Here is a 26,520-nt window from a genome sequence, read left to right on the forward strand (position 1 = left end):
CCACATACGGCCCACACACTGGCCCACACACTACACCGGCCCACATTAGTGGCCCACACACTGGCCCACACACTGGCCCACACACTGGCCCACACACTGGCCCACACACTGGCCCACACACCGGCCCACACACCGGCCCACATACTGGCCCACACACCGGCCCACACACTGGCCCACATTAGTGGCCCACACACCGACTCACACACTGGCCCACACACCGGCCCACACACTGGCCCACATTAGTGGCCCACACACCGACTCACACACTGGCCCACACACTGGCCCACACACCGGCCCACATTAGTGGCCCACACACTGGCCCACACACTGGCCAAAAAAAAAAAGTAAAAAAAAAAAATGATTTTTTTTTTTTTTTTTTTTGGACCAGCCCACTTTGGTCCCGGCCCATCGGGATTCGTCCCGAACGTCCCGATGGCCAGTCCGCCACTGGTTGGTGGTAGTATAGACATGGTAGCATAATAGTAAAATGCAGTAAGACAGTTATTATTAGTTAAAATTCAGATATTGAAGAAGTGTGTTTTTGGTTGATAAAGTGGGCAGGTTTCAGCTAGGAGAGGGTATCAGGCAGCCAGAAGATGCAGAGTTTAGGGATAAATAATACATAAAGATAGAATAGAAAAGAAAAAGACCATTACTGCATCAAAAGTAATCAACAAACTATACTATAAAAACTGATCAAACCAAATGGTCTCTTTCTTTTCTTTTGTAGAGGCTGCACCCAGCTAAACTTGCCTTCCTGGATTTTGTACATAATACAAGTTCATGTTAAAAGGATGACACAAAAAGCCAGACCGAGGGCTTGTTTCAGTTTTATAATAAACAATCAAACTGAGCATTTATTTTGCCTGTCTATTTGTTTGATGGAAACTTGATCATGAAGTATAAAAAAAAAAAAAAAAGTAGTGCCGATGTAGCTAGCTATTTTTGTCATGTTCTTGTAGTGTAGCTTGCTACATTTATCTGGGGATAGCTTCCATTGTAGTTGAGCTATATTTAATCGAGAGTAACTTGTAGTGTAGCTTGCTACATTTTCCAAGTAGCTTGCCCATCACTGGGTGGTGGTGGTGGCAGTATGAGTAGGGTGGTGGTGGCAGTATGAGTAGGATGGTGGTGGTGGCAGTATGAGTAGGGTGGTGGAGGCAGTATGAGTAGGGTGGTGGTGGCAGTATGAGTAGGGTGGTGGTGGTGGCAGTATGAGTAGGGTGGTGGTGGCAGTATGAGTAGGGTGTAGGGGTGGGAATCACCAGTTTCATCACGATACGATATCAATTCTTTGGACGATGATATTTGCCGATATCACAAAGTCTGCCACGATACGATACGATTCGATTCAGGTGCCTGCGATCGATACGAGACAATATCATATGATTTAACACAATCAGTAACATTTAGATCAACTAAAAAAAGGCAACGAAAATATCATGAAATTTTTATTTTTTAGCTCTTCCAGACATTTAAATGAAAAACAATCTATTGTTTTTAATACAAATAGACCTCCTGTTCACTGTAAAGTGCCACGTTTTGATATATTGAGCTTTAAAATGTTGATATCCTATTAAAGAAACTTGAAATAACTTAAGTTCCATTTTTTTCCAACACACAACCTAAAACCCCTCCCTACCTCTCTCTCCCAAACCATTCCTACAACAATTGTTTTATGTTGCATGATCATTTATTATGTATTATATTTTTGATGTTTAAATATCAACATTATCTGGCCATCCTCAGTAAATACTATCAAACTCCTCTGACCTCATCTGGTCTGGGACGTGCTCGCACGTGCACGCGTGGGATTTTTTTTTGGGATTTTCAAAATAAGAGTATCGATATGAACCGATCTTTTTATGTTGCATCGATCCTATTGGATCATTCATAATTAGATCGATGTATTGTATCATCCCACCCCTAGTAGGGTGGACCACCCTAGTACCCCTGGTGGTGGCAGTAAGTGAGTGTGGGCATCTATGGGTCTATGTAACTGTGGGTATCTATGGGTATATTCAACTGTGGGTATCTATGGGTCTGTGTAACTGGGTATCTATGGGTCAGTGTAACTGTGGGTATCTATGGGTCTGTGTAACTGTGGGTATCTATGGGTCAGTGTAACTGTGGGTATATATGGGTCATTTTAACTGTGGGTATCTATGGGTCAGTGTAACTGTGGGCATCTATGGGTCTATGTAACTGTGGGCATCTATGGGTCTATGTAACTGTGGGCATCTATGGGTCTGTGTAACTGTGGGCATCTATGGGTCTGTGTAACTGTGGGTATCTATGGGTCTGTGTAATCGCACAGGGATTAATACCCTCCAGCTCACGTTATCTTACCAGTAGGCCAGAGACGGGTGCTCCCTCAGGACACGGGTGGGAAGGACTGGGAGTTGTTTCAGATCTGCTCTGGAACTCTCAACACTGTGAAAAGAATGGGGAAAAGATTCACTTACACATACACACGTCTAATAAGGAATTTGACAATAGTTTAGCAGGGCACCGTTATTCGGTCATCAGTGGAGTGGACATCAGAGTAGGCTACATATTATATATATTATCCAAATACAAACAGAAACCTTATATGATCCTACATAATTAACTAATGCCTTCATTTACTCTGGTGAGTCCTTCCTGGATCTGTTTGTGCTGCTGCTGCATCTCAACTGGGAGGGACAACGCCAGGGCACCAAAATTACACGGTTGATTGATCAGAGAGACATGTTATTACGGTCTTAATTACTAGTTGTCCTCTAGATGAGTGCTCAAGTGCTCATAAATCTCACGTGTCCTGTTATGACCTTAAACGAGCGCCGCAGAAGAACACACAGAGCGACGCGTGAGAAGTTAAGGTAAATGTTTATCCAGGACTGTTTACCGAGTATGGAGAGCCCTCGCATGCCGCGTCTTTCAACGCGCTTTCAACACATCAGGCTTCAATTCCTTACATCCAAATTGCATGAAAGTGTGATAACTCTCGCACGTTCCACAAACCAAAAGCAGAGGTGCAGCGTCAGGAGATTTTCCCCCTACCTTTTCATCTACGAGAGCGCCCGACGCTTGCCAAGACTAGGCTTAAGCTCCACATGTGTCTTGCCAGATTTCTTCTTATTTTTTATCGAAGAACATATGAAGCCCCCTTTTATGTCAACAGCGAGTGCCTTTTAAGGGGATTTGAAAGAAGGTTTCTAGAGAAAGTCAAAGTATTTTCATACAGATTATAATAAGTGCCGCGATAACACATTTCAACGTAATCCTACATGGGCTACATTCTGTCGATTTACACGAGATAAGCCAAAGGTACACGGAGACAGGTCAAGGAAACTATAAAAGAAGGAAGGGTCATCACGTTGTCAGAATACCAGCGTTCTATGCTCTGCTTGGTGCCAGTTCTATTGAAGCCTCTATACAATTCTAAATATACAAGCTATCTTGAGGAAATATACATCAACGAATATATCAAACCATAGCTAGTTGACAATGCAACAAATTACTGATGATTCTGACATCCAAGGTAAATTACCTGTTTAAATGACAGGTCATAAACGAGGTAATGGCTGAACTCAAAGTTTCCACACTTGGCACCAATGTGCGTTCACGCGCTACACAGTGACGTGATGACTCTTCCTTCTTTTATAGTTATAGGAGGTGCCCCACCTCTCTCACCGGCAACAGTTGGACCAAAATGTTAAACAGGGGTCTGGAAATGATCTAATAAACACAGCAATAGACCCTCTTATCTGTAGAGGACAACCTGTGGTGTATGTCACTGTCAGGGTCTGTGATAGTGAACTATGAGTCACTCCCTACATCATGAAGAGGGGGAGCACTCGGTCTACAATTACGGCAGGACAAAGAGGCCTACGGCTTGGCAGGCCAGCCCACTGGAGCTCAGAACAAAAGACATTCACCAACATTTGGCAGTCCCCGTCCTGTTGAAAGGCACTGTACAAGTCCCTGTTCTGTTCCAAAATAAGCCTGGGCCTCTTAGACGGGACTCAAACCCCTGACCTTCTACATCTCCCATCATATCATCATGCTATAAAACTGTTAGGACGTCCTACACACCTTTGCAGAAGTATTCTTTCTGGTGCTGTTGCATTGCTAGGGGGAACAGATTTGGCCCCTGTTTATTTCCTGTCAGCAACAGTGTTGACACACATTGCAACCAGAGCTATTTAGTACCAGAATTTGGATGGCGAGGTTTCAAAAAGAGTTGTCAGTGGCCACAACATAGCATTCCATACTATCCAACCTGGCCAAACTCTGGTAATAAATTACTCCGATTGCAACAGGAAATACAAAAGAGGCCTATTTTAGAATGTCGGTAGAACAGGTCTGTTACTAATGGTTTGGTCCACTTCCATTGCACTTGCCAACGGCATAAAAACAAACCACCACATAACCAGTGAGAGTGGGACCTCATTAGGGCAGACAGCTACAGTATCTGACCTGGGCTCGCCGTTTCCAAACATCACATTTAACCTCCCTTTATATTCCCTGAAGATTAATGTACGTTAACTGTAGCTGACAAGCCAGGGAGGCCCATAATGATCCAGTTATTTGAAGCAGCTTACTACACAGAAACAGGGCTGAAAGCACAGCCGGCAACAGCCACTTGACTCACTCCTCCCTGCAGCTCCCTCTCTCAGGCTGACTGGGTTTTGCTGCCACGGCAGTTCGCCGGGAGTTTGATGGCGTAGGTTTTATGGGGCGCTGGAAGCCTGGCGTTGTCGGGGTGATCTACTCCGCCACCGCACTGCCCTGTCAGCAATCTGGAATTCATTACTATGTCTGTTATCTTCCTGCAGCGCGGGGGCCATGCCTACACACACGGCCCGGCCCCAGCACGGCACAGCACGGTGTGGGAGAAAACATACTTGTTGTGCGTCAGCTATTCCAGAGGGCTGAGACTTAGTCACCGTGGAGGAAATACAATGAGAGAGAGAGAGAGCAGATGGGATCCCTGTGTTGTCGCGAATGAATAAGTAGCCTAAATACAGGAGGCGAAGATATGAAAATAGAAAATTAGTTAGAGCTATCTGGAGTGGAATGCCGCTGTTGGTTTCGTGGCACACCTGGGACACCGATGGCATAATGAGCTCAAAATGAATATACTAGCTCACGGTACAAAGCAGGTAGTAAAAGATTGCCCGCAACACAATTCCCATTGAAGCCTATACAAAACTCACGTCTGGTCATGTTAAGTGCATTTCTTTTTACTCATATTGGGATAACAAAGGCAATTTTAACGTAAGCATAGAAACACCCAGTACTAGTACTAATTTATATATTTTATACAGTTTAATCACCTGTACATTGTATATCACTAATGCGCTTCACCGTTACATTTGCACTCTGGTTGGATGCCAAACTTCTTGTCATTGTACTGTATAATGACGATACATATATTGCTGAATCTAATATAATAACCCAATACTGTAACACTGTCCTCAATTCTTAGTCACAAGACTTTGCTAACTAATCGATAAGGCTGGGTATCGTTTGAAAAGTTTTGATACCAGTGCCAATGCTTTTTTTCCTCTATACCTTACTTCGCTGAGTTATGTGTGTGTGTGCTGTGTAAGCCAATCGGAAGGCTTTGTTATATTCTGCCAGCCTTATTATTCTTCAGGAAATAACTCATTCAGCATGGGAAAAAACAGGTCTAATCAACTAATAAAGTCTTGTTCAACAAAGACCAAACCGCCCGATCGATGGACAAATGGGCTATAAGAGGAGGCAGCATTACGATAGCGTAAATAAACCTGGTGCCCAGCAGGGGGTTGGCTCAGACCACCGTAGTGACATCACTACTGTGTTGTGGTGAGCCCTACAGACGCCTGGCTGGCTGTCAGTGTCTCCCATGGGGCACTGAGCCTAAGCAGTTTGGCCTCATCCCTCTTAACATGGGCTGGATGCCTGGAAGAGGGGTCGCCCCTCACTCCTCCTACACATCTAATCTCACCGCTCTGGGGCCCCTGCGCTGCTCCCATCTAGAAGGAGCTACATGGTTTATGAGTGGGATTTACTGCCCTTCCTCTTCCACAAGGTAGAAATGAAAAGCACCAGAGAGGAGGGGAAAGAGACATAAACTAGCCTTAAAGATGACCCCAGGAGAGACGAGAGAGAGCTAAAGAGACGTAAACTAGCCTAAAAAGACAACCTGAGGAGAGCGAGAGAAAGTAGACTTTGAGTTGGACACGCTCCCCAACCCTGCCCTCTTTAGAGATCTGTTGGCAGGTTCCCATTTATTGTCTTTCCACAGGAAGGCCCATCCTCACACCAACGCATGCTGGAAAGCAAGTATTATCTCCCACACAGGGACTACAGTTGAGTTCAGGGCTAAAGAGTCCTAAAATGAAACACTAAAACACACAAATCTTCATGGGGTATGGAGAGGACCACCTGCAGTTACGATTAGGGCTGGGCAGGGCAGTATTACCGAATGTGAAGGTGGCCTGTAACGCCATGGATCTGTGCGAAGGTATGGATTTTTACAACAGTCATCCGTGATATAGGTCTAGACTATTACATATCATATTAAATTAAAAAAAAATCCTTGGAGCAGTATTAGAAAAGTAAAAGAAAATTGAGCATTTTGGAATGAAATAGCACCATGATAACTGTCTTAAAAGATAAAGACATAAAGGGATGTTATATCACATTGTAGTTTGTACTGTATTGTACATTACTAGGAGTGTAAACAAGCACAAGCAGATGCTGTTTGTTTGTTTGTTTGAAAGAAAGAAAGAAAGAAAGAAAGAAAGAAAGAAAGAAAGAAAGAAAGAAAGAAAGAAAGAAAGAAAGAAAGAAAGAAAGAAAGAAAGAAAGAAAGAAAGAAAAGGGTACAAAAGATCTCCCACCATGATGAGGGCTCAAACTGCATTCTCAGCATTAAATATCACTGTGTGCATTCACACCGTCCGCACACACACATACAATTCCTTACAGAGCACAAAGCTTTGTGTCCATATAATACACAGGGGCCTCTTGGGGCACAGAGCCGGGACAAAAACACACAGGTTCTGCTGCTACAACCTGCCCGGCCACTCAGACCTGTGTGTTTACACGGCCGGCTCCCTTCATTCCTGCAGACAGCGACAACAACAAAAACAACAAACCCTTCTCAGCAGCTCAAGCCTCCTGGTGCAAGCAAGGCCTCTCCACGTAAACATTAGCTCTGCTGGAGGTGATGATTAATGATTTAAGAGACACTGCCTAGTCCATCATAACCTTCCAACAGTCTGACTGACAAATTGTGTATTTGCAGCATTGGACATCTTGGTCTCAAGCAACAGGTGCTTGTAATCAAATAGCAGGTGATTATAATTAAATAACTGTCACCAATGAGCTGTCAAAACACGCCATGAGAATACTATGCATATTACATACATATAATACTGTCCAAAAGCCAGTATTTTCTCTCGGAGAAGGATACAAACAAGGTCTGAAATAATGTAGAGCCTTTCTAAAGAACTCTCATGCAGCTAATGTAGGACCCACCCACCCCTCCCTTCAGACACTTTGAAAAGGGAACATACCACACAAGGCATGTTGATATTACAGATAAAGACCAATATCTGCATTGTGTGAATGGCAGTAAGCCAGGTGGGTTCAATGTCAAAAGTACCACAGCGAGACAATCATCAACTAAAGGGAACTCCAACATGAGTCAGTGAGGTTGAACATTAACAGACACTACACTGCTATCCACACACTGAGCTAGCCTTTGACCAAGCAGCTTCCCAACTCCACTTCCTTGTTAATAACATGATTACAACCACATCACAACCCTCCCACACACACACACACACTGCTTACTGTGTCCAATTACTAAAGCGTAGGTAAAGTAAAAAAAAAAATATATATAATAATAATAATAATAATAATAATAATAATAATAATAATAATAATAATAATAATAATAATAATAATAATAATAATAATAAAGCGAATTAATGTTTGTGTACATCTCTAAGCTTGGCATGAGTGAGTAATAATGTTTATTTCATCTGAGATAGTGCCTTACCTTGTGTATTCTCCCTTGGCCTCCTAAAAAAAAGACATCCCATCACTAAGGAGCACAATAAACGGATAACCTACTGTACTCACATAGGTGTGTTGAGTAGTACAACAATCTCTCTCTTGTGAGATTTACATTATAAGTAGATGTAAACCGTAAAGTAAATTCATCATTAATAACAATAGTTACTTACACACAAGTTGCAAACCAACCACCTCAGACTAGAGACAAGCTCTTTTCAAACGTTGCGGCGTGCACTGCATACGTGCACGAGCCCGTCCACACGTTCAAACGTCCGATGAGAATGCTACAATTAATGAAAACTCACCAAACATCGCATTCATATTTCCACTTACTTGCAAGGCGAACGCGGCTAATTTGAAAACGTCCTCGCTCTCAACTTCGATGGCCTCCTGTCAGTCGAGAAAAGAGGGTAGAATTAACGGGTTGGTTGAGAAGAACCACAAGTGTAGCGCGTTCCGTACAAAAAACACTTGACTTGAGAGAGAAATCTTCTCCAGCCTCGTACCTCGTCCCACAGTTACCGACCGAACCATCGCCGCGGAGAGTAGGGTGCTTCTCACACTTCTGTCTACTATACCCCGTTTATCAACCTTCGAAATATATCGACAGTAAACAGGGTGACTACGACTCGTGAGAACGCGCACAAAAGCCTGCGTCAAACATTTACTCGGACGAGAGAGAGAGAGGGGGGGAGAGGGAGAGAGAGAATGGTACGGTCCGCGAGCAGGTTCAACACTCTCCCGTCTCCCGTGGTGACCAGTCTGCCCGCCCCCCCGCGAAAAAGTCCCCGCATTGCAACACTGTGTATCACACACAAAGATCACAGAAGTATCAAACTTCATGGCCATCATGGGGGATGTAAAGGCCTACTGTGTTGTCGGTGCAAAAAGAAAAAGGGAATTCCCTTAATAGTCTACGCAATATTCTAACAGCCCACGTGAGAGTAATGTCTATAAACCTCTGTAATAGAAAATAAAGTGATAAAATAGCCCCACAAAGCAAGGTCAGTATTTCATAGGCAGTCACGGTTTTAATCATAGTAGGTAATTCCAGGGGGATTTAATTTTCAGGTCTGCATCCCCTTAACAATTGTATGTATTGAGCCGTACTGTATTGTTAATTGTACCCATTCTGCAATCTGTTAAATAAAGTTTTCATTCATTCATTCATTCCAATGCGTTTATTAGGTCCAATACCCTGCCCGATGGAGGCTACTATACAGGGTTTGCAGAGCTGCATGGGGTATGGACGGTATAGCCTATACTATATACACGACTGAGAGGGATTACTGTGTGCATTGGAACACTGTTCTACTGTAGTTTAGCTATGCAGAGTTTAAAAACTAAAAGTGCTGAGTCAAATTATATTTTCGAGGATTAGAAGACTATTTGATCTGACGGATACCCCCCCCCCATGAAAAACGTTGTTGTGTGTGCAAGAATTTAGTGTCTAAATATTTGAAACAAAAGAAGGATTTGGGCAAAGTCAAGAAGTACAGGATTCTAGGGAATTAAGCCCTTTAGAAATAAACTCGGCCTGTGAAAGCTTAACCCTTTCACTACAGAAGGTTAACTACCACAGGGTAGTTAGGTTAACCGTCTGTAGTGTGGTAGTGAAAGGTTAACCTTCTGTAGTGTAGTAGTGAAAGGGTTAACCATGTGTCATGTGGCAGTGAAAGGGTTAACCTTCTGTATTGTCGCAGTGAAAGGGTTAACCATTAGGTAGTGTGGTAGTGAAAGGGTTAAAGGAATTCAGCTATAAATGGTAGCTTTGTGACTGTGGTAACTATGTGACTGACCGATATCATTATTATATTATAATTGAATCGCACATCCATACAATGGTTATAAACCATTATGGCGGAGCCATATATCCCATCAGCCATCATCCCACCCACAGTAAGTCCTTTAGATAAATGAAAACTGTTGCAAATAATTCTGTTATAGTGGGATTACCAATCAAAAAGATTACAGAGCAAAATTGGCTTATGCTTCAGCTTACAATGGATGAAACCACTGTGTGTGCCCTGGGCTGCACACTGAAGGGCAAGGCTTATTGGTTACTACATCTTGCAAAGTTTATATATATATTGTTTTTTAATAATAATATTATATATATATAATATATATTATATATATATATATATATATATATATATATATATATATATATATATATATATATATATATATATATATATATATTGCTGAAAGAAAGATAAGGACACCAGTTAGACTTTATATGAAATTTCAATTAATAAAAAAAATTAAAGTATGCACTTACGTTGAACACAGACGATTTTGCATTCAGAAAAAAGAGCTCCACGGTTGTATTGTCTTTCAGGAATGTGATCTTCTCGATATAGAACCTGTGAAGAGTTTAGGGGATTTATTTTGGTTCATACAATAATTGAACTCAATAAACTCAGTTCTATTTCCCCATTATTTTAATACCATAACAGCCATACAGGACTCTCTACTGTGTGTTACATACGGCATGTTACATTAGTGCCACCTGCTGGATATGATAAGTCCTTGAACAGGCTACGCTGCAGTATAATATATTGTTCCAATTTGAACACTAAGCACTTCCCCTTCGTTTTGAGTGACCCTCAATTAGAAAGATTAGTGACATATCAGAGAGGGACACTCAGTATAAGGCGGTAGGGTTGTTTTACTGTCGCAATGCCTGCTGTGACAGCAAAGCCAGCACTTTGATTGCCTCGATTTTGAGGGAGCATCTGAGGGTGGAGGACACTGTCCCTTGGTCAATTTGGCTCACTCAGTATTGGTACCACCTTAAACATGGCAATGAGGAGCTTGTGTGAGTGTTAGGGGTCCAATTGGGACGGGCCCTATATGTTCTAATAGAGGTCATAGAACTACAGCACTGTTCTCGACAAGACGCCGTCTTTGCATCACTGAAAAGTCAAATTCTGTTCCAAAAGCAGGCCACTATGTTATTCCTGAAGTATGTCATAACAAGAAAGAAAAAAAGAAAGGAAGGAAGAAAGAAAGAAAGAAAGAAAGAAAGAAAGAAAGAAAGAAAGAAAGAAAGAAAGAAAGAAAGAAAGAAAGAAAGAAAGAAAGAAAGAAAGAAAGAAAGAAAGAAAGAAAGAAAGTGATTGAGTTCTGGTATTGAGACTCACCTGACCAGGAACTTGAGCTCCAGGGGGCCCGTCTTCTTGGAGAAGTCATGATCCAGGACCCTGCGATCCAGCTGGAGCCAGTTATTCTGGCCACTGATGAAAGATGATAGAGTCATAGTTGAGTAGTAACACACACAGTAACACACACAGTAACACACAACACACACACACACACACACACACACACACACACACACACACACACACACACACACACACACACGCACACGCACACGCACACACACACACACACACACACATCCACCAGGCCAGGTCTAGGCAGGTGCCGTACTGAGCACAAGATGCAGCAGGAGAGAAAAGTCAGCATGCCGAAAAGCTTCCATTCGATTGTTATCATTTCTTTCATGACGTTTCAAGCACATATTGCTCTTCTTCAGACTTAAAGATGCACTTTGATTAAGTCTGAAGAAGATCAATCTGTGCTCAAAACTTCACTTGATGCAAAAATAAAAATATATGAATGGGAGCTTTTTTGGTGCTCAGACATTTCTCTACAGCTATGTGTTGGATTCTTAACATCATGTTTATTACTCGACTAAGCCAATATGCATCTTTTCTTTTCTGTGAAATGTGTGTGATGTAAGGCAAGAGTTGGGAAATGTACTTACGTGTCATCGATGAAGGATATACCGAAGTATTCCTTCTCTTTCAGGGTAAAATGAGAGGACACCAGGTCTAACAGGTCGCGGGACAAGAGCTTGGGCTGGAAAGAAAGAGTTAAAAACATGATGTTTTGTTTTGAAGTATGAAGCATAGCAGTTATTTGGACAAATTTAGACCATTTAAAGGTAGAATCTGTAATGCCATCAAACAGCGACATCTAAGGCGAAAAAGCCCTGCTTAGTATTGCACTTTGTTTACATTTTAATTTAAAATGTTGGTCTGATTTGTGGGTTGAAGTTTATTAACTTATTACACTGTGGATTTTTCCAGACCTCTCTCAGCAGTGACCCCATTTATTTTTACATAAAACATGGCGTTTGTGCATCCAGAAGCCACTGACGGTAGTTTTCGATGTTTTCAAACTTTAGTATCTAAAGACGGTTAAGTTGAGAGTGTTGTGTACACATTCGTTGTAAAATTATCACATTCACACTACAAAGTGATTTGGATTGACCTTACAACTGCAAATACATGAGCTGTCCAAAGAAAATGTAAAAACTGAGTCATATGGCTCTTCAGTGTGAGGATTTCTTTCTAGTTGCCCTAATCTTGATTGATTGAATTGATTGAAAACGTTATTAACAGATTGCAGAATGGGTACAGTTCAATACATACAATTGTTAAGGGGATGCAGACCAGAGAAAGACTTTCGTCTTGTTTACATCAGGGTCCCCCATTTTCAATTCATCATAACATATATGACACACATGACGTACATAGACAGTAGTGCTACATCTATACATTTATGACATACCAGATTTGCAAATACAGTACTGTTTGTGATACAAAAAGTGTCCAGAAAAGAGTGTATATACATTTGACGTAGAAACTGCACATTGGAGGTTGGGTAGGTGGGGTGAACCCAAGGTTATGTAACTGGGTGAGTCATCATCCCTGACTAACAGGAGAGGAAGTAGGCGCTCTTTACCTGAACCAGCAGCTCCAGCTTCCTGTCATCCAGGAGGTGTATTTGGCACAGACGGCCCTCTGTCATCTGGAAGGAAGGCAGCGGACAGGATTAGGCAACAGACCGATTTCAAAACCACAAGCCCTTACATTTTCAGTTGTTTAGGCGCTTTGAGTGTCTAGAAAAGCGCTATATAAATGCAATTCATTATTATTATTATTATTATTATTATCACAGAGATGTTTCTAAAAGGAGATGAGTCAACTAGGATGAGTACACAAGGTGCCCCCTCTCCCGCCCCAACAATCTTAAAGGTCCCCTCCACAAAAAAGCGTGTTTCTTCTACACTTAACTTTGATGAGGCTGACCTTCGAAGCTTTTTATGGCAATCGAAGCTTCGGGGCCGAGATTCGATTTTAATTCGAAGCTTCGAGATTAAAAAAAATTAGGGATGCTTGATATTGGCTTTTTTACCGATACCGATATTCCGATATTGTCCAACTCTTAATTTCCGATACCGATATCAACCGATATCAACCGATACCGATATATGCAGGGTTTCCCCCCCCCAAAAAACTGAATAATTTCAGGTAACTAATAATTTCACTGGATATATATATAACAAATATTGTTATTGTTTTTTTCTTTTTTTAAACCGATACCGATATTTTCCGATATCACATTTTACTGTCGATATCGGCCGATAATATTGGACGGCCGATAATATCGGACATCCCTAAAAAAAATATATATATATATATTATAATTTGGTCAACTTTGTTGTTTTTAAATGTGCTCTATAAATAAAGTGGATTGGATTGGATTGGATTAATTAATTAATTAAAGGAATAATGAGTCGGGAGCTGCGCTGCCTGGGCGGCTGCTCTCCGTTACACAGCCAACAACATTACATTACATAATTATGTTGCAACCTTCGTTCGTTGCATTGGAGGCGCAAGATTTTGCAGATGGGAAAAAAAAAAATTATAATAATAATTTAAAAAATTTGATTTTTTTTAATTTGGATTTTTTTTTCCCATTCGAATCCCGTGCCCATCGAACAAAGCTTTGAAGCTTCAAAGTATTTAAGACAGCCCTGTTATTTGTACAGAACTTGTCACCAAAGCGCCCTTTTCACATTCTTCCACGGGGGGAGGTGGGGGGGGGGGGCTTCTCTAAACGTACTTCCCTGTGGCTATTGCCCAGTTGCCCACACTGCCATCCAGGAAATGCTAACTGCTAAGTGAAATGTTAACATGAAACTCATAATAAGTCGATACATCTAGTGATCTATGCACTGAACATTTTGAAATGTTTCTGACCTGTAGATCTAGCGTGAGACAAGTTTGTCTGAGAATTGTCTCACAGCGCCGTGTTAACGATGTGTAAATGTCCAGTCCACTTAGGGATGCTTGATTATGGAAAAAATCATAATCACAATTATTTAGGTCAATATTGAGATTGTGATAACACGATTACTCACTGATGAAACATCATTAAGGGTGGATTTTCTTGAACTTTAAATATGATTCAACTGAAGAACAAAAACTTAACCTGTCTTAAAAAAACATTACCTGGATGAAAAACGATTTGATGAATTGCCAAGCCCCACTGAGGAGACAGAAACTGTTCCATAATATTGTCATGCATCCCATTGGCACAGCCTGGAACGTGTCATCCTCTTTATATTCAGTATCTTTTGGCTGTATCTCTCAACACAAAGCAATGCTTCCTTATCACCAGGCACATGCCGTACCCCTTCTTCTGTACCAGCAGCGTGATTATAGTTGAAGACTCAAATCGAATCGTTCAGCATCTCGCTCTCCTGTAAGGAAGTGGGATTCCTCATCTGAGGCTGTTAAATAGTTTGAACAGAATTCCGTCTCCATTGTCCAAAGCTCATTCTGGCCCAGTCAGCACAATTTACAGGTGTTCATTTTAACTGTGGTCCTCCTTGTCCTTCTATGAGTTAAAGCCCCGAATCAAGACATTTATGTTTCGACCATGTCAATATATTCACAACCATGTGCTAGCACCTTACTATAGATATAGTTAAATAAAACCAGAGATTTGGGTGGTCTAACCTAGTTTGTTAGTTAGGGATTAGTCAACCTTTCTAACCAGTAGGGTCCAACTGTCGGGCAAAGTGAGGTTGTTCCCGGAGAGCTCACTCTCGGCCGTGGTTTCTCAGTGTATAATGTATGGTGCTCTCCCTCAACATGCGAGTAGGGTGAGACAACACCATTCTTTAGTCCAAATAATACCCTACTTTATACTATATTATTGTCATTTGTTTAATGTAAAGTCAGTCTTACATTGGCACTGCTTTAACGTTGCATTTACCTATAATCCATTGCTGTATTAGACCCATGTGCCAGTATAACTTTTGTAAAGTTATGAAGCGCAAATGTAAAGTTAATCAATACACAATGAAACAATATCTTTATCTATATCACATGTCAAAACTACTTTAATAAAACAAGATTTCCGTTTTTCATTTCTACTCATTCATCCAAAACAAGACAGCAATTTCTAACATTAACATTTAGTGTATGTTTAAAGTTGATACATTGAGGCATGGTAGAATTTCACTTTATATTACAGCAGTATCCGTTTTTAACATTACAATTAGTGTCTGACACTATAGACACATGTTAAAAGTCAAAGTCAACTTTGTCATTTTCCAATTTGTGCAAGACATACAGAAAAATTCAATTACGTTCCCCCCTTCCCACGGTGTATATAGAAAGAGACAATAAACACAAAAGTAACATAGGACACAATATACAACACACAGGACTATGTACAATATAAACAGTACCTACAATTAAATTAATGAATGAATTAAATAAGAGGTAAAAGAGAACTTAGTGTAAATATTCCTTAATTTGTGTCAACGTTATAAAAATCCTATTGTATTCAACAAATTAATTATGATACATAATTGTCATAAATGAATAGATGTAACAGTACTGTCTATCTGTATGTCATATATGTTACGATGAATTGAAAATGGGGGACCCTGATGTAAACAAGACGAAAGTCTTTCTCTGGTCTGCATCCCCTTAACAATTGTATGTATTGAGCTGTACTGTACTGTACCCATTCTGCAATCTGTTAATAAAGTTTTCAATCAATCAATCAATACATCTCCCGTTTTTTCAAATCCCAATGTTGATAACATAGGTGATCTTTAGCTACAATCCCATGATAATTAAACTGGGGGAAGCCTCTCTGCATAATGCGTGTCAGGGTTGGTCCTCAAGAATGCGGCCGGGAGACGCCGTTTATATCTGTGACTGTGAAAAACATGTGGCTTCCTAACAGCAGGAGCCGGGCCTCCCTCTGACGAAGAGCGAGGGTCATGTTGTTGACGACCAGTTTCGACCACAGGGGCGGGAAGACAGGCTCCTGGTCTGGTGTTTAACTTGAGCCAGGACTTATTGTTCTCTTCTGCACCACAACAGAGCTGTCATTTCACTTCACAAGCTAGTTTTTGCTTTGGTTTTTTTTTCACACCCAAAACCTCACAGTTTTTACTGTTTTGTGTGGCAAAATTGTTGCACGTCTGGATAAAGCGTCTCACTCGCAGGCACGCTAATTGGTATCGTGCTAGAACTTTCTCTCTGGAACCTGCTGCTTTCATACAGAATCCATTATTTCCCCCAGGTACCGGTATCTCATAGAACTCTTCTTTAAGGCTTGTATCGAGGGATATCGCTGTCTGAGAATTCCCCCAATACTAATTCTGTGCAGTCGTAATATCAGAACTGCCTGCGTGCACGCGCATGCGCATACATGTTCCCTCGCGTGCGCACAGAACAGATGATTATTATGCATAAATAGTAGGAAACATGTTTGTATAGGAAATTACTAGTTTTAGTTTAGTTTTTGTAAATATTGCCTTGAAATAGAGAAGCTGAAAAAGGTGTCTAGTGAAAGTTGTCAACGCATTTTTGTGTGCGTGCGCGTGCACATCTGTGCGCGTACTTCTGCTCAGAAAACTGCTGAGACGCGTCTATATTAATCCCAGCCCAAGAGTGCTTCGCGTTTCTCTGATTGGCCACGACACCCATGTGACCGCGGCGCGCGGCAGAGCGGAAATAGGCTGCTGCTCCGGCGAAAGAAAGACAGGCATTCTATTGCCATGCTCTGCGACAAACTCTAACCTTAACCAACTCCGAAAGAATGCCTAAACTTAACCCTAACCTTAACCAACTCCGAAAGAATGCCTAAACTTAACCGGCGAAAGAATGCCTAAACTTAACCGGCGAAAGAAAGACAGACGCTAGTTACGTTTATATAGAGAGATGATAAATTAATTAAACGAAAAAAAAATAAATAAAAAAATTCAAGTGATTCGAACTTGTCACCAACGCACCGCAGGCTCCACAGCAAGCTGAGGAACTAGTTGAGCTAACCGTCAATGTTAAAACAGGGGGGATTACGGCTGCATAATGCCGCGGCAACCTATGCGCCGCTTCCGCTCTGCCGCTCTAGGCGTTGTCGCGGCCAATCAGGGAAAACGCGGAAGCACTCTTGGGCTGGGATTAAAGAATAGGCTGCTGGGACGGCGTGGTACCGCGTGGGACCACCACTGCACCACTGCTCAAATCTGATGCCAAGAAACACATCTAGTGAATTGAGATGATTTGCTGCATTTCTTACATGTTAACTCTCCCCAATGGAGAACAATTTATTATATCTTAATAATCCTTTTCCAATGACCCCAAAAATGACGGTCAAAGTCTTCTATACTGTTAAATGTATTAAAAGTAATGGAGCAGATCGGTACTCAGAATCGGCCAATACCCAAAGCCCAGGTATTGGTATTTGTATGGGGACTGAAAAACTTGGGATTGATGCATCCCTACTGTATCTCAATGATTCTAAATAAATGAAAAATAGAGTCTGCCCATTAGACTAGTCTGCCATTCATATATTATGTATTGGTACTACTACCACTTTGATGTGTATGCAACTTTTTCCCCACAAGTATTTCTCTGTCTAGCACCTAGCAAATGTATTGGTCCTTTGTACACTTTTACAAGAGGAAAGAGCCTTCACCGGCGACTAGTAACAATTCACAACAGTGTATCAGATCCATCCGACCTCATAGAACGACGTTAGATTGAATGTGATTTGTCTTGCTAGAGAGAATTATTAGTGGCTGTTGATTACACACGCTCTATTGTCTAAGCAGGGATTAGTTGCTATAGTAACCCTCTCAAGGATTGTGGGGCCTGTCCGGTGCACAACAATCCTGATTGGGGTACATTCATCAATGCCTCATTGTTACGGACCAATGACATCAAAACACACAACTGGACAAAAGCCTACAGTTTACAGCTCAGATCCCACCCTACTCAATAGGGTTGGGTACTGAACTCTGTACTTTTAAGGGTACCGACCGAACTACATCGGTACTACCGGGTACAGATTCACGCTAGATCAATCGGTAACCAAATGTCGGCGCCTGTACATGTTTAGTATAAGAGTGTAATATACAAGACAAGAGGGAGCCTTTTCCACAAATATATATATTACTGTCCAGTTTCTTGGGTCTTTGGAAAGACCAGACGAGGTCAGAGAAGTTTGATAATATATATATACTGAGGATGGACAGATAATGTTGATATTTAAACATTTAAAAACATGATCATGTGATTTATTTTGTGTGGTGTGTAATAACAATAATTGTTCAAAATAAATAACAATGTTGAAATTGAGAAAGTTTGGACTTGTGTTTTACAACTGAAATAAATCAGTTTCTTATTACAGAGAGAGTTAAATACTGAAAAAAAACGTACCGTTGGGTACCAACACCGAATTCCAGGAACTGGTTCATGTGAACGGTACCCAACCCTACTACTCAGTACTCACACAGCCCCCACTTACAGATACACCTTCAAATCTGACTTAAGAACTATACCTCAACGTGATTCACAATCCCTGGGACGCTCAGCTCGCCCACACAACCAATGTCAAATGTATTCATAAGACATTTAGGGCTGAAAATAATGTATTTTGATGTGGATATAGAACATTCAAACTTGTTCTATATCAGCCTCCCACACACACACCACCAGCACAGTGGCACTATAGCAGAGGTCTTTAAAGACAATTATAACCATTTATTTAAAAAAAAGGTGACAGGGATCATTGGCCTCCGACCAGCTGAGGAGAGGCCACGGTGGAGGAGAGAGGTTCACTGTGTTTAAAAGGAAGGTCAGATGGTGCGTAACGGCCATGACGGGGGAGGTCATCCCCCCTGAAGCCCTGCCTTTATGGACGCGGAGTCCCAGAGGTGTTCCCTTCACATGACCCCCAAACACTGACCTACACAGGCTTTAGCAAGACCCACCCAGCAGCCCTGACCAGACCCTCCAACCTCTGCCGTGCCCTCCTCCTCCTCCACCACCACCCTCCCTCACCCGAGAGATACAAGCCTCAGTCCCCATTCAACCTTGGTCACTCCCCCGTAATTGATGTCTAATCCTATTCAGATTTAAATAGAATGGTGAGGGAAATGATGATGATGATGGTAAGTGACGGTTCAGCAAATAAACACAGTGTTTAAAGGGGAACTATTTTACTATTTCTTTCACTATTTGGGCACTTTTACACAATTCCTGTGAGTCTATGGAACACCTCTGTAATATAAATATTTTATTCATTGTTTTGTATTTCTAATCAAGTCCTCAAAAACAGCATTTTTCTACCTCAAGATCTCGAGCCGTTTTGAGCCTGGGCTCCTAAACCACTGCGCCGTGCCGGCTCCGCCTGAACATTAACATGCAGCGGTGTCTTTCTGACATCACATATCGCACACATTTTCAAATGACTCAGTTCAGTGAGGGTGAATATTGTGAGAGGAGAATTGGAAGAATGCGCCAATATGAGAATTTTGAGACATAGATCATATTAATATAAGTTCACATAGCTAGGAAACAATGCTAAACACTCAAAAAGGCCATTTATAAGATAGTTCCCCTTTAAGGTAGTGCACAAACATTCTGCATTGCTATTATCACAAGGCATTCTCCCACTGGAGTCTTGTAGATTGAAGGAAACTGGTGGTAATTTCCAATGAAACACTTGCATGGAACATCCAAACGCCATAAAGGTTAGTAGATGGTTAGCACACAGCCACAACAGACATAATTCAGGTGTTCCAGCAGCAACAAGGAGCATTTCAAAGGCAACTTCAGTCAGACAGAGAGAGAGATCAAAAGGCTGGTCATGCTGCTTCCTAATGACGGCCATATGTGCTGGAGACAGACCCTTGTTAAAACAGGCTGTGTGACTCATCACAGCAGACGGCCTCCTCACAGAAGCACAAATACACATGCAACACAACATAACACAACTCGTTCAAAACAACATAACTCAACACAACATAACTCAATACAACACAATACAACTCAACACAACATAACACAACTCAACACAATACAACTCAACACAAACACAATACAACTCAACACAAACACAATACAACTCAACACAAACACAATACAACTCAACACAATACAATACAACTCAACACAAACACAATACAACTCAACACAAACACAATACAACTCAACACAAACACAATACAACTCAACACAAACACAATACAACTCAACACAATACAACTCAACACAGCATAACTCAACATAACTCAACACAACATAACTCAACACAACACAACATAACTCAACACAACATAACTCAACACAACATAACTCAACACAACATAACTCAACACAACTCAACACAATACAACTCAACACAGCATAACTCAACACAACATAACTCAACACAACTCAACACAATACAACTCAACACAGCATAACTCAACACAACATAACTCAACTCAACACAACATAACTCAACACAATACAACTCAACACAGCATAACTCAACACAGCATAACTCAACACAACATAACTCAACACAACATAACTCAACACAATATAACTCAACACAGCATAACGCAACACAACATGACACAACTTGACACGACACAACTCAACACAACATAACACAACTCGACACAACACAACTCAACTCAACACAACACAACTCAACACAACATAACACAACACAACTCAACACAACACAACTCAACACAATACAACTCAACACAACATAACTCAACACAATACAACTCAACTCAACACAACTCAACTCAACACAACACAACTCAACACAATACAACTCAACACAACACAACACAATACAACTCAACTCAACACAACACAACTCAACACAATACAACTCAACACAACATAACTCAACACAACTCAACACAACTCAACACAATACAACTCAACACAACATAACTCAACACAACATAACACAACTCAACACAACACAATATAACTCAACACAACATAACACAACTCAACAACACAACTCAAGTCAACACAACTCATCTCAACACAACACAACTCAACACAACACAGCTCAACATAAGTCAACACAACTCAACTCAACACAACACAATACAACACAACTCAACACAACATAACACAACATAATACAACTCAACACAACATAACTCAACACACAACATAACACAACACAACATAATACAACTCAACACAACATAACTCAACACAACACAACTCAACACAACATAACAACACAACTCAACACAACATAATACAACTCAACACAACATAACTCAACACAACACAATTCAACACAACACAATTCAACACAACACAAGTCAACAAAACCCATACAACACAAATCAACACAACTCAACACAACTCAGCACAACACAAATCAACACAACGCACCACAATGCAAGACAACACAACTCAACCGAACTCAACACAATACAACTCAACACAACACAACACAACTCAACACAATGCAAGACAACACAACTCAACGGAACTCAACACAACACAATACAACTCAACTCAACACAACACAACTCAACACAATGCAAGACAACACAACTCAACAGAACTCAACACAACACAAGTCAACACTCAACTCAACAAAACTCCAGTCCACACAACTCAACTCAACATAACTCAACACAACTCAACACAATACAACTCAACACAACATAACTCAACACAACATAACACAACTCAACACAACACAATATAACTCAACACAACATAACACAACTCAACAACACAACTCAAGTCAACACAACTCATCTCAACACAACACAACTCAACACAACACAGCTCAACATAAGTCAACACAACTCAACTCAACACAACACAATACAACACAACTCAACACAACATAACACAACATAATACAACTCAACACAACATAACTCAACACACAACATAACACAACACAACATAATACAACTCAACACAACATAACTCAACACAACACAACTCAACACAACATAACAACACAACTCAACACAACATAATACAACTCAACACAACATAACTCAACACAACACAATTCAACACAACACAATTCAACACAACACAAGTCAACAAAACCCATACAACACAAATCAACACAACTCAACACAACTCAGCACAACACAAATCAACACAACGCACCACAATGCAAGACAACACAACTCAACCGAACTCAACACAATACAACTCAACACAACACAACACAACTCAACACAATGCAAGACAACACAACTCAACGGAACTCAACACAACACAATACAACTCAACTCAACACAACACAACTCAACACAATGCAAGACAACACAACTCAACAGAACTCAACACAACACAAGTCAACACTCAACTCAACAAAACTCCAGTCCACACAACTCAACTCAACATAACTCCACACAACTCAACAACACAACTCAAGTCAACACAACTCATCTCAACACAACACAACTCAACACAACACAATATAACTCAACACAACATAACACAACTCAACAACACAACTCAAGTCAACACAACTCATCTCAACACAACACAACTCAACACAACACAGCTCAACATAAGTCAACACAACTCAACTCAACACAACACAATACAACACAACTCAACACAACATAACACAACATAATACAACTCAACACAACATAACTCAACACACAACATAACACAACACAACATAATACAACTCAACACAACATAACTCAACACAACACAACTCAACACAACATAACAACACAACTCAACACAACATAATACAACTCAACACAACATAACTCAACACAACACAATTCAACACAACACAATTCAACACAACACAAGTCAACAAAACCCATACAACACAAATCGACACAACTCAACACAACTCAGCACAACACAAATCAACACAACGCACCACAATGCAAGACAACACAACTCAACCGAACTCAACACAATACAACTCAACACAACACAACTCAACACAATGCAAGACAACACAACTCAACGGAACTCAACACAACACAATACAACTCAACTCAACACAACACAACTCAACACAATGCAAGACAACACAACTCAACAGAACTCAACACAACACAAGTCAACACTCAACTCAACAAAACTCCAGTCCACACAACTCAACTCAACATAACTCCACACAACTCAACAACACAACTCAAGTCAACACAACTCATCTCAACACAACACAACTCAACACAACATAACTCAATACAACACAACTCAACACAACACAGCTCAACATAACTTAACACAACACAACTCAACACAACACAGCTCAACACAACTCAACACAACACACATGCATGCACGCGTCGCACACACATGCACAAACTCATATACACACATAAAAGAACACACACGCACCCACACAGACAATCACACACATGCATGCATGCACACACACTCCACACAGTCTTAAGACATTACTAAATCAGCAGTGTACTATTTCACCTGTGCTTGGGGCAAGGCTGAGGAGCAATTAAATACAGATAACTGTTGTTAAAAATAAATCAAATTGAGAAACACTTCTGGTACCAGTTCCCATCTGGCAGTTACCAACCTGAGAGTGTCCATAAAGCAATCAATGAAGCCCACAAACCATAATTGGTCTATTCAACTTCCTCTCGAGTAAAGAGATCAATCAGTCAGTCTTACACCATGTTGTAATTAGAATAACTGGCCGTGGGGGATGGAAATCACCAAGAATTCCATTATTACTCTGACTACAACAATTAAACAATGAATTAAACAATTCTGAATGCATCATGCTATTTCATGATCCCATTCAATAGCCTGCATTGTGATCTTAACGATCTATTCACACCAGCTGCTCACTGCATAACACCTCTAAGTATTGCTGTAACAGAATATAATTGACTTAAGTTAGCCTACTAACTTCTGGAGGGTTTAATTTAGGACATAATGCCACCAAAATAATAGCTACATTCAGAAGAACTCAGAGAACTGGACTAAGATAATCGATTACTGAATTTTGTGCAACCAATGCAGAATCGCAAAAAAAGGTTGAATCGAGATCCTTCCATTAATCGATTATCCTTCCCTCCTCCACCCCTACCTGGTAGGGCTCCTTCCCTCCACCCCTACCTGGTAGCGCTCCTTCCCTCCACCCCTACCTGGTAGCGCTCTCCAATCCTAAGCCACGTCTCCAGGAGGCGTCTGCATGGCATCAGCCTTTGGTCGTACCACCTCCTCAGGGTCTGATGCGTCAAGGTCCAGACAAACTGGCTGCTGGATGCCACCAGGTCCTCCACGCCACACAGGATGCGCACAGCCATGGCTGGCAGCACTTTCTCCTTGGTACCCAGTTTACCGGCTAATGGTGAAGCCTCACAGCTTCAGAGCTAAAGATGCTTAGAGTAACCAGATATATTCTGTATCGACTGCACCAGAGGGGATCAAAAACACGCGCTGGTGGTGAGCACAGGCTCTCCAGTTTGTTCTAAGTTACTATCCTCAAGGATCAGTCTACAGCCCACGCATTTACCCCACTACGTTTCTCCCAGCTGATGTGATATCAGTGAGAGTAACTAAGCGCCGTACAGAGGTTTGAGTGGTGTAGCGTGCCTTAACGCTGGCCTCCCAGCCATCCGCCCTGGGCCCTGGTCCAAGTCACAGCCCCACAGAGAAAGAGAGAGAGAGAGAGAGAGAGAGAGAGAGAGAGAGAGAGAGAGAGAGAGAGAGAGAGAGAGAGAGAGAGAGAGAGAGAGAGAGAGAGAGAGAGAGAGAGAGAGAGGGAGAGAGAGAGAGAGAGGGAGAGAGAGGGAGAGAGAGAGAGAGAGAGAGAGAGAGAGAGAGAGAGAGAGAGAGAGAGAGAGAGAGAGATGAGGAGGGAGCTGAACAGAGCTATAAGAGCTCTCAGAGCTATAAGAGAGCTATAAAAGTCCAGCCTTAGACTCCTTGTCCTCCCTTCACATAAACAGACTTGTACACAAACACGAGGGGATCACCGCACACAAACAAAAGTCTGCCTGACAGCTCACTCTCTCCACTCCCTCTCCTCATGAATATTCCTTTCTCTGTGCCTCCAACCACAGTGGTTACTGACCCCTCGGTTTGTTTGTTTGTTTTCTTACTGTTGTTCACTTTGTGGAGAATAGGATTAGGAATTGTCTCGGCTGAAATGAAGTTAAGAAAATAGCTCTCTCATAATATACATGAACAATCCTGGTTCTGGTTTTGCTAAACAAACAATGACATCACAAATCACATTATACTTTATTGTCACACCCGGCAAGATACCTGTTGTTTTAGCCCTGTGGTTATACACCTTCATGACATAACATTTTTAAATTACTGTGTTGTGATGGGTGTCTGGAAGTCTGTCATTTTCTCCGTGAGGTGGGAGCAATTTCCCAAGGACGCCGGGCGATGTCCCCGCCTATCGTATTTTACAGCAAAACTAAAAATAATTGTCTGTATCTGAGCCAGCGAGACAGTAGAGTTGTCCAGCTAACACCAATTTTTTTTTTTTTAAACTTGGAAACTCTGATGTAAATGAGAAAAAAAATTATTTTGGTATGGACCGCCTTTTCCCCACCCCCCGGTTTCCTGTCACACACTGCCCTGTGTAAATGAAGCAGGAACGCCCTAAAAATACATTTAAAATGTATAAATGTATAAAAAGTATGTGTGTGTCTCTCTCTCTCTCTCTCTCTCTCTCTCTCTCTCTCTCTCTCTCTCTCAGCTTCATCTGGAAACAATGTCCTGCTGTTTGATTGTGTGACGCTAGACTCCCAGAATAATAAAGTACCAACAATGTCAACAACACATGCAGCACGCCCACTGAGCACGACCAAAGAAAGAACCAAACCAGTCTAGCCTGAGACCAGTTTATTACACACAGTGGTTATCAACATGGGGGGTCAGTACTCACAAGATGATTTTGGGGGCACGTGATGATGTATCATTAATCGAGGGGAAATAATACATATTGTAATGTGTAAAAATGTCAACGCTTGACTATGTAGGAGGGGTTGAGAACCAGTGATCTCTACAGAAGCCTCATGGTAGGGTAGCAGAGTAGCCCCTTTCGTGACTGTGATACACAGAGTGAATCCACAGTCACTTCCTACTAGCCCATAGCAAACCAACCTATGTTGACCATGAAAGACTGGTTCTGCCCAAACCGTTCGTTATACAAGTATCACAGAGAAATTTCAAAGGTACTCACAGTTGCACGAGGGTTTCGGACAAAAATACGCGATGGTTTGAAAGCTCGGCGTTGCTAATAAACATTTTAAATATTTTTTATAAACTGGTCAACACTGCTCAAAACTGCTTTATTTCCGTATTTGGCTGCCTGGTGCGCCTGCGCTGT

The 26,520-nt window shown here is 41.4% G+C and overlaps 1 protein-coding gene across 4 annotated transcripts in view; it reads right to left on the bottom strand.

Annotated features, from left to right (window-relative positions):
* frmd4ba (FERM domain containing 4Ba) overlaps positions 1–26,520 on the bottom strand; it is a gene marked incomplete at its 5' end in the record, with an annotated part of 90,423 nt that overhangs the window by 38,277 nt on the left and 25,626 nt on the right. For 3 of the 4 annotated variants that reach the window (XM_084317724.1, XM_084317723.1, XM_084317722.1), the window contains 8 exons: positions 2,350–2,433; positions 8,042–8,064; positions 8,392–8,448; positions 10,343–10,427; positions 11,208–11,300; positions 11,837–11,931; positions 12,820–12,885; positions 24,317–24,478. In XM_084317724.1, the coding sequence (XP_084173850.1) occupies positions 2,350–2,433; positions 8,042–8,064; positions 8,392–8,448; positions 10,343–10,427; positions 11,208–11,300; positions 11,837–11,931; positions 12,820–12,885; positions 24,317–24,478 (665 nt within the window). Of the gene's footprint in view, positions 1–2,349; positions 2,434–8,041; positions 8,065–8,391; positions 8,449–10,342; positions 10,428–11,207; positions 11,301–11,836; positions 11,932–12,819; positions 12,886–24,316; positions 24,479–26,520 lie in introns of those variants that run through there. The other variant, XM_084317725.1, reaches the window with a different exon arrangement.

The sequence above is a fragment of the Notolepis coatsorum genome, assembly GCF_963971535.1.
Source record: "Notolepis coatsorum genome assembly, chromosome: 6".
Classification (NCBI taxonomy): domain Eukaryota; kingdom Metazoa; phylum Chordata; class Actinopteri; order Aulopiformes; family Paralepididae; genus Notolepis; species Notolepis coatsorum.